The sequence below is a fragment of the Miscanthus floridulus genome, chromosome 6 (assembly GCF_019320115.1).
Source record: "Miscanthus floridulus cultivar M001 chromosome 6, ASM1932011v1, whole genome shotgun sequence".
Classification (NCBI taxonomy): Eukaryota; Viridiplantae; Streptophyta; class Magnoliopsida; order Poales; family Poaceae; genus Miscanthus; species Miscanthus floridulus.
Window position 1 is genome coordinate 24,649,674 of NC_089585.1, and position 9,620 is coordinate 24,659,293.

General features: G+C 45.8%; 1 protein-coding gene and 1 long non-coding RNA gene across 5 annotated transcripts; one reads left to right on the forward strand and one right to left on the reverse strand.

The window, feature by feature from the left end:
* The first annotated feature begins 2,167 nt into the window (after positions 1 to 2,167).
* LOC136461883 (uncharacterized) lies at positions 2,168 to 8,893 on the forward strand. 4 transcript variants are annotated; one of them, XR_010760477.1, is made up of 8 exons: positions 2,168 to 2,521; positions 2,797 to 2,924; positions 2,996 to 3,078; positions 3,155 to 3,201; positions 7,932 to 7,974; positions 8,242 to 8,301; positions 8,401 to 8,443; positions 8,517 to 8,893. It is a non-coding gene; the product is annotated as an uncharacterized lncRNA (long non-coding RNA). The 4 variants fall into 4 exon arrangements; XR_010760479.1 differs by having other exon boundaries at positions 2,797 to 2,888; positions 2,989 to 3,078; XR_010760478.1 differs by having other exon boundaries at positions 2,797 to 2,888.
* Positions 3,689 to 5,264, reverse strand: LOC136461882 (uncharacterized). The gene is made up of 3 exons (XM_066461236.1): positions 4,451 to 5,264; positions 4,253 to 4,371; positions 3,689 to 4,162 (listed from the first exon to the last, which is right to left on the reverse strand). Exons 1-3 carry the CDS (start codon positions 5,262 to 5,264, stop codon positions 3,689 to 3,691), a joined length of 1,407 nt encoding a protein of 468 aa, XP_066317333.1.
* Positions 8,894 to 9,620: the final 727 nt, after the last annotated feature.

Here is a 9,620-nt window from a genome sequence, read left to right on the forward strand (position 1 = left end):
GATGACTTGGATGGTAAGAAACAATGCCAATTACATAGAGATACTCTTGAAATGTGGAGTGTACGAGCAACTAGAAGAAGTGGTTAAGACTTCTAGAAAACTCGAGAACTTCGAGCTGTTTTACTGTGATGTTGGGATCGGTCATCATGAAACGCCTATCTGTTCCCTTGCAACTGCATTACGCGATCAGCTTTCCCTCAGCCCCAAGTTCCAAGAAAGGTACGGTAATAGGATTATTCATTATGTTATAATAATATTTACTGGTTACAGTTTTTTTTACAATGGTACCTATTAGTATTAGCTTAATACTTTAATGTGAAGATGTGATGCACCATGTTTTACCAAGCTAACAAAAGTCTATCCTCTTGCTTTGCAGATCCCACTGCTACAAAGAACATGCAAGCTCCATATCCGTCCTTATTGCTTAAGTTATATTCGTATTGGCGTGCTGCACCGCTGTATTTCTGGACAACCCCAACCATTCTCTATTTGCGTCTGAATAACTATGAACAATTAATAAATTGTACCATGGATACACACAATCCATTCGTCTTGGTGTGGTGTAATTTTGGGTAATTATTGGGAACCTTTGCATGTATTATTGTATTATGAGCACGCGGTGCTTGTTTGCGTTTGTTGTGTGTTTGTACCATGTATTTGTATAACTGATAAGTTAATCTGATGACATAAAAGTTCAAAAGAGTATGTATCACTAAGGGTCTATTTGGCATAGCTTCTTGTGGCTCCGACTCCTCCTGCAACCGAAAGAGACACGTTTTGTGGCTCCTCCAACCAGTGGTGGATCCAGAAACGCGGTAGTGGGGGAGCTAAATAATAGAAGGCTAGAAATCTCACTAGCCATACACTGATAGATATAATAGACGCAATAATAAGGAACATAAATGATGATATCAATTCAAAGTGCTAAAGCAATATGTAGAGCATTGTGGATAGAAAATTACCAAATAAAGAGCATTAGATAGCTAAAAGATGATATATTTCTTAACAATTTCACATCATCTTAGAGCAAGTATAATAAGGGGCTGCAAGCAGGCTAAATACTGAGGTGGAGGAGAGAGGGAATGAGAGAGAGGAGAAGCGGGCTCAGCCGGCTTGGACACGAGAACCAAGAAACTGTATGAGAAAGACCAATAGGCCATGTATTAATAATAAAGATTTAACAACTGTATGGGTGGGCTAAGAGGTAGGCTACAAGGATTTATACGGCCAGCAGCCGGCTATATTATTAGCCTTCCTCTTACCGCCTGTTCGGGAGGCCGTATCGTATCGTGGATTATTTACTGCTGACTGGTTTGGTGCGAGAGAAAAACACTGTTCCCGGCTGGAAATTTACAATCGTTTACGAGCAAGCGAACAGGCCGCCATCCTCAATTCTATATAAAACTTTTAAAAAATATATATCATAGTTACTCAAAAAGACAAGATAAAATTATAAATTGAAATAGAAGAATACAATACGATTCATTTCTTAGATGCTCACAGGGAAAACTTATATCATATAGTATCGTAAGCATTGGCAGTGCAATAATTAGGACCCAGGCATTAGCATTCATCGAAATATTCAAAATTGAGCAAACAGACCCTAGATCTTACCTTTGCTGTGCAGTCGGTGCAAGCTCAAGCAGGGGGCGTCGGGTGGTGTTGCACTGCCACAGTGCCGCTGCGGGCCAGCGGCGGCGCGAGGCTTCCTGCCTGCCTGGAACAGGCCGGCTTCAGTCACGGCGTCAGGCCATCAGCCCCTCACACGTCTGCTGCCCGCCATGGAGAGGAGGCAAAGTGGAAGCCGGTCGCAACTCGCGGGGACAGGAGCGGCGGCGCGGCGCGACTGCAGAGGCCGGACTGAGGCGAACTGGCGGAGTAGCAGAGAGGAGCGCCGGCGCCGCCGCGCCAGCTCAGTCGCGTCTCGCAGTCGGGGTTCGAGAGCGGCGGCCCGGAGTCAGAAGTCGCAACAGAAACGGCGCATCTATAAAGATCTTGGTGATGACTACTGTAGTTCAATAGTGTTCCCCGTATTCACAGACTCAGTTCACTGCTCAGCAACAGTGAAACGCCACGAGCCGTCCGATCTTGCCTCCATGCGCGGGATGACCGCCACGCTCGCATGCAGCAGCCGCGCCCCTCCGCTCCCCTTGGCCTTATCCTTTCCCAGCCCCCCACGGACGCCAAAAGCAAACCCCGTCCAACCTTCGTTGTCTCGCTGAATCCGCCTCGCGCGCCTGCGCCCTCCAGCGGCGGCGCGCCGTGCCCCATCCCAGCGCCCGGGCCTGGCTCCAGCCCTGGCCTTAGCTCCGGCAGCCGCGGCCCCCCTTGGGCGGCGCACCCGACGCGGGTGACGCGAGTCCGGGCCTGGCCCCGCCCTTTGGCTCCGGCGGCGCGTGGCCCTACGTCGCTGCGCCCTGTGTCGGCTCTTCCTCTGCGTGGGCGGTGGTGGCTCAGTTCTATGGCCGGATGTGGTGGCAGCCCACCATCAGTCCCTTCGCTGGCGACGAGCACCCACCGGGTACGCCCACCCCGCCTCTCACTGTTTGCTGTTGCCAAACCTAATTCGTTTGTATTCGGATCTCATCTAATTACAGCCTATTGTGCCTACTAATTCTGGTTTTCTGAAAAAAAAAAGAATTCAATGATGGTATGCGTTAAATGTGTTCTTACGACCCATGCCTTGGTTACTGTTCCTCAGATTTCATATGACTATGAGATATTGTGTTACTGAACCTTCCAAGTGAATTGCTCTCAGGAATTTACTGAATTATGTGGTGTTGTGGTGTCTTACAGGCAGACCCTACCTATTGAATATTGACTGTTTGGTTGGAGGACACTGACCAAAGTAGTGAGGGCAACTTCTGGTACTGAAGAAAGTAGTGAGGGTACTGACGAACCAGCTATGAAAAAACTGAAATTAAGTTACGACATCACCAACTAGCTATGAGCAGTTACATTCTATAAGTTGTTACTGAACATTTATAGTATCCAGATGGAGGCAGCTCCAGCAGATTTTCGTTTCCCAACAACAAATCAAACAAGACATTGCTTCACACGCTATATTGAAAGTCATAGGTATGTCTAAACTCTTTCAGAAAATAATTGGGGTTCTTCCAGCTTTTGGTTGTAACTAATTGCAATTTTATAACAGGTGTGTAGCTTAAAAAAGGGAGGGTGCTCCTGAGTGTCAAAAGTTTGGTAAGTACTATAGATCACTCTGCCCAAGTGAATGGGTACACATTCTTGCTCCAGTTACTATTATCCATTGCTACTGCATTCGAAAAAAGTATTACCTATTGCTGCTGTTTCTTCAGTTTGTTGTATGATTGTGAGGTGGTAATTCCTATGGTGTATGGACCTAAGTTAATCTTAAGATTTCCATACGCCCATACCATTACATGGTCAAAACCATAGTTTTTACGGCGGCGTGGCGAGGCGCGGCGACCCACCACCTTCACACCTTTACAGCGTCTATGGCGCGCGGCGTGGCGACGCCATACACACATCGGCGTGGCGAATACATACATTATAGTCTAGGATATTAGGAAATTATATTGACAAATGGTAATGCAAATGTAGCTTAAAAGGTATAGTCTACAATATTAGCAAATCAAAATAGCAATGTAAATGTAGCACAAAAGACATAGAACTCTCTCATCTCTCAAACTTCCAAATCTCTCATCTCTCAAAAGTCGTCCAATGCAAACTCATCGAGATCGTTAGAAGCATCCACGTTCTCTCCACCATCTTCAGTAGCATCCATTGGTTGTTCACCAAAATCATCTATATCATCATCATCATCCAAGATGATCTCTTCTTCCTCTCCCTCTTCCTCATCTTCTTCAACCACTCTTGATATATGCCTTGCACGACGAGCGTAGGTCCTAGGAAGATTACGACCTCGAAGCTCACGTGATGCACCAATGGCTTCATCAACTTGATCCCATGTGAGGTCCGAACCACGAGCACCTTCAGGTTGGGCCATTGGGTCTACCCATTCATTGTTCCAATCAAAATCTTCTATAACCAAAGGGTCGTAGCTTTTACCCGCTTCCTCGCGGCGCTTTCGGAACCTACTAGTCATTTTCCGATTATAGGAAACATAAACCAAATCATTCAATCTTTTATGCTCCAGCCGGTTTCTCTTCTTAGTATGAATCTACAATTGATCATAAAGCAAGCAAAGTTAATAAAATATGCTTTAACCGGTTTCATTCAATTGAATTATGGAACTTAGTACTTTACTTACAAATTCAAAAGTGCTCCAATTACGCTCACAACCGGATGATGAAGCACAAAGACTAACAATACGCTTTGCAAATCTTTGTAGGTCAATGGATCGGCCACCATACGTACGCCACCAATCAACTAAATTAACAATACACATTCATATATTAGGATTTAAGCCTTAAATAACATGCAGCAATTAAATTTTTAAATCACTTACGAGGGTTCTTTGACTTCATGGTTTGGAGGGCCATACAATTCTTGAAGATATCTCCACGTTGATCTTCATAGAGCATGGATTGTTGATCAATTTTGTTTCGAATGCTCTCATCTTCCACCATTCGTGCAAGCACATCATTGAAACAACCCCTTAGATGACCAACATATTCATCATTCTCCTTTTGGATGGTATAGAATTTTCCTGGGTTCAAAAAGAGGGCAGCGCCATAGAGTGGTGTATCCATTTGCCTATCCCAACGGCTCTCAATAATTTGTATGATCTTGTTGAGCAAGCTTCTCTTGTTTTCAGTAGAGAAGCTAGCCTTGATCTTCTCTTTTGCATGATTCATGAGAGCAGCAACCTCTGCCATGGCAGGCCTCTCATCACCATCAACCACCCTCAACACAATGATAAGTGGTAGAGAAGCTCTAAGGCAATCCTCAACGGAGTTCCAAAACTCCCTAGAAAGCACAATATCATACACTTTTTTTCCGGCCTCTGTCTTTGCTAGTTTGCAACCAGTCCAATCCTCGGTGGTAAACAGAAATCTTAATGCATCTTTGTGCTTGTACAAACTCTGCAAGGTGAGGAATGTGGTAGCAAACCGAGTGGCTGCGGGTCTCACAAGATCCCTCCCATTTGTCTTCTCCCTCATTGCACTAAGAAGTCTTCCATGTCTATAGATGAAAGTAGTGACATGTCGGGCACGTGAGATAGGCTTCTTAAATTCCTTCAACTTCCCTACGTCTTCCAACATAAGGTCTAAGCAGTGTGCAGCACAAGGAGTCCAATAAAGTGTAGGAAACCTCTCCATGAGAAGCTTGCCCGCTGCTTTATAGTTAGCTCCATTATTAGTGATTATCTACTCCAATGTCCATGATTTTCTTCTCTAACAAATCAGCTAACATCACCTGATCATGAACTTCACTTGATGCATCAACTGACTAAAAGGGCGTACCCAGTGCAGAGAGCTCCCGCTCTGTGCGGGGTCTGGGGAAGGGTGTCAGTGGCAAGCCTTACCCTCGCCTGTGCAATGCGAGGAGACCGCGACTCGAACCCGGGACCTTCCGGTCACAGGCGGTAAGACTCTACCGCTTGCACCAGGCCCGCCCTTCTTGATGCATCAACTGACTCCAAGAAGAAAGTCCCCTCTGGACTATTGACTAGAAAGTTGATCAAATGATGCCCCCTCCTATCCGTCCATCCATCTGACATCAATGTGCAGCCATATTGTTTCCATGCATCCTCATGTTTCTTCCTCAAATCATCTGTCTCCTTAACAACCTTTTGGAGCAATGGCTCCCTAAGCTCATGGTAGGTAGGAGGCTTATACCCAGAACCGTACTGTGCAGTGGCCTCTATAGCAATCTCAAACTGTCTAGAATTTATGGCATTGAATGGTATGCCACACTCATAAAAGAACCTGGCCCACTCTAAGTTGACAGCTTCTCTTTCTTCCTTTGTCCTCATGCTAGCTTGAATACTGATTTGAGAAGGACCCTTCGAGTGTCTTTCTTCCACAACCTCTGTTGGAGTTCTCCGAAGCATTGAACCAACTGACTTGGTGCTGGGCTGTTTTGGAGCACTGAACTTCAATGTGGATTGTTTCCTTTTGGCAGCTGTCCCTGAACTAGGATGCACAATGCTTGTAGCAACATCTTGGGACTCCTCTGTCAAAACAATCACATCATGATCTTCCCCTTGTTGCTCTCCTTCTTCGTCATCAAGGACGAGTGGTCTCTTCTTCTTCTTCATAGCATCTTGCATCTCTCGTGCAATAGTTGCTGTGGTTTTGACACATTTCTGAACATCTCCATAACCACCCACAAGATGCTCCTTGAGCCTTGTAATTCCTCCGGTTATTCTTCTATCACATAAGCAACACTGCACAACATCTCTATTGCCAATGGTTGGCCAAAATCCATATTTCCACCCAGGATCATTTGACTTTGCCGGCTTCCGCTTTGGATCAGTCTTTGGATCAATATTTGATGCGGCATCCGAGGCCTCCGCGCTTCCGGTCCCTTGAGTAGCCATGTTCTGCAAAAAAAGAAGAAGGAAGCATGCGTTCTTGAGTTGACCAATCAAATCAAGACCTTCACTACTTCACTGCGCGCTCCTCTGCTAAGCCCGCAGCGGCGTCTCATCACCGCCCACGCCCGCCCGGTCCGCTCGCGCTCCTCTGCTCTTCCGCCCCCCCGCCCCCCTGCGCGCTCGCTCGGCTCGCCTCCCTGCCCCCCGGCGTAGTGGTCCCCAGGCATCCCCTCCCCCTCGGTGGAGCCCTGGTGCCCCTTCCCCCTCAATACCTGGCAGAACAGAGTAGAGACGAGAGAGAGAGAGTACCTGGCGGGCGCTGAAGCTTGAGGGCCGGCGGCTCGAGAGATCCAGGCGGGGGCGGCCGGCTTGGGCTCGGGCGAGGCCGACGGAGGGCGGGGGGAGGCCAACGGAGGGCGGGGGAGGACGACGGAGGGCAAAGCGGACGGATTTCCAGGCGGGGGCGGGCGGAGGGCGACCGTCCCGGCGGCCGATGGCGGCGGCGGCTCGGAGGTCTGCTTGCGGTTGCGTCTCGGGCTCGGTCCGGAGAGCTCCAATCGCACTCGGCCTATACAGGTACCCTCACGGCCACGGTCACGGCCTCACCCTCACCCTCACCGTTTATTGCGCCCGCCACAGCGCACAAAGGCGCCACAGGACGCCACGGCGCTATGGCGGACGCCATACACGCCGGAGCCGTGGCGTCGCCGTGGTGAGAGCCAGAAAAACGCCACGGCGATATGGCGACGATATGGCGTCGGTATAGCGACGCCTTAAAAACTATGGTCAAAACTGCCCGTGATATAATTGTTGCAGCAACATTTAGTCTTCAAAAACAACTTCAACCGTCATGCAGGCCAGCGCGTTGACCTTAACACTAATTATTAGCTTCTCAAAGTGAATTTCTGGTGTTTGAAATTATATTATCTTATATATACTATTACCTAAGCAGCGTTTGAGTAAGCCAAAGCATATTCCTATCATCAGAGCAACATTGGATCATTTGATTGAACTGACTCATTAAGTTGGATCGATTGATTTCATAGTTCATTGAGTGAGGTCTACTAGCCAGCATTCTGTTGGATGTACCGGATATAAATATCTCCATGCTTTATGCTTTTTTCCCAAAAATTTTTTTTGCTAAATTGATTTAACCATTCACCTCAAAATGCTCCCAGCAAAGTGTATGCGTATACCTTAGTTAAAGTGATGATACAGTATGCTATGCTGAATGTTTTATACGATGCTTATTTAAACTGCAGCTCCGGGAACCTTTGCTGGTCTTACATCGGTACAGGACCAAACTCGAAAACTAATCTATATGCATGGTTGAAAACTTCAAATCATTGAAAACTTCAAATGATTACCTTCTTTGATAGATGGTATTCGTTCCATTGCTTTGTTCGCCATAATGGGAATTTCTTACACATCTTCATATTACGGACAGGTCATCAAGACGGAGGACCACTGCACAATTAAACATCTGCTTAGTAAGAATATTCATCGCCTTGCCATCATGTTCATGTAATAAATTATTTGCAGCTAAAAACCTTAGCATTATTTTTGGTAACATGACTACCAAAAAAGACCCATCAGTTTCTACATTGTGAAACAAAAAAAAAAACATAAGGAATCATTTATTCAACTACGTACCTTTAGAATATGCATCTGTTTTGGTCATTGAATTTGGAATTTGATCATATGGAACTTTTCAGAATATTTTGCCAGTTATATAATTGCTAATCTTATATGCACAGGTGGGTGTTGGCTTGTTGGTTTTTCAGCAACTCGGAGGGATAAATGGTGTTGCCTTCGATGTAAGCTATTCTTCAGTTCTGCTGCTAATCAAATGTCTCTAATATCGTGTTGTCCTTTTGTAACAGTCCTTCATGACTATTTGACTCTTATCATATCAGGATTCCTGCAAAACTTGGAACCATCTTGATTGGCATTATTCAGGTTTGACATAAATTGCTTTCAGCGGTACAAGTTACTGATTACAACACTTTGTTTATAACCATGATCGTTTCAGATTCCCATTACATTGTTTGGGGCCATACTCATGGATAGGAGTGGAAGAAGGGTTCTCCTGATGGTATAAACAATACAAAGCTGACCTGATGTATAGAAATAAAGACTGTTAGGTACAATGTTTTGTGAGATCCTTTAGTTGGTTGGGTTCCTTTGCAATTTCTTACTCATTTAGTTTCCTTATGGACTGGAGCTCTACAGGTAGTGCACCTAGAGTATTGTTGTTCACTTGCAATTTTAGACTTCTTTTTTACACCTTTGGTAAAAAAAGGTTTAGGGTTTAAGGTAGGTGTCTTATGAAACCAAAAGTAAACTTTCAGTATATGTAAGTGCTATATTGGTTCCAGAAGGAGGCCAAGTTCCTTTACATGTTAAAAACTTCTCTGTGCAGGGAATCTTTGATGTTTTAAGTACCTCTATTCTATTGCCTATGATGGTCTATATAAGTGCTATATTGGGTGGGGGTGGGGGTCCTGCTAGTTATAGTCCAGATTTGGAGAGGCCTGCGACTGCGAGATGCGGCTGGTGGGCTTAAAGCTGGGTGCGGGGGTCCTGCTAGTTGGAGTCCAGATTTGGAGAGGCCTGCGACTGCGAGATGCGGCTGGTGGGCTTAAAGCTGGGCGCCGTGTCCTGTGGGGCTGGCTGGGCTAGCTAAGAAGAGCTGCTCCCATAAAACTCGGGTGCGCCCCGGGCTGCAGCACCTCCCCAGCCCGGGCGGTGAATCCGCCCTGGCTGGCCAGCTCCAGCTCGACTCTCCGACACTGTGGCAGGGACTCGGCGGCAAGTGCCAAATATGACCTAAAACTACACTACCATGGTTTCGAACTAAACATCTTATGTGGGTGTCTGGATCCTTACTCTTACGTTCGGATGTTAAATATGAGCTAATTATAAAATTAATCTATTAAGTCTAATTAATCTATCATTAGTATATATTTACTATAGCATCACATTATCAAATCATGGACTAATTAGGCTTAATAGATTCGTCTCGCAAATTAGCCTCTATCTGTATAATTAGTTTTATAATTGGTCTATATTTAATATTTCTAATTAGCATCAAACATCCATGTGATGAGACTAAAGTTTAGTCCCCTAGTATCCA

Coding starts and splice junctions, on each gene's coding strand:
- LOC136461882 (XM_066461236.1), bottom strand. CDS start 5,264: ATGGAGAGGTTTCCTACACTTTATTGGACTCCTTGTGCTGCACACTGC. Junction 4,372..4,450: donor CATGAAGTCAAAGAACCCTC/GTAAGTGATTTA, acceptor TTGTTAATTTAG/TTGATTGGTGGCGTACGTAT. Junction 4,163..4,252: donor ATTGGAGCACTTTTGAATTT/GTAAGTAAAGTA, acceptor GATCAATTGTAG/ATTCATACTAAGAAGAGAAA.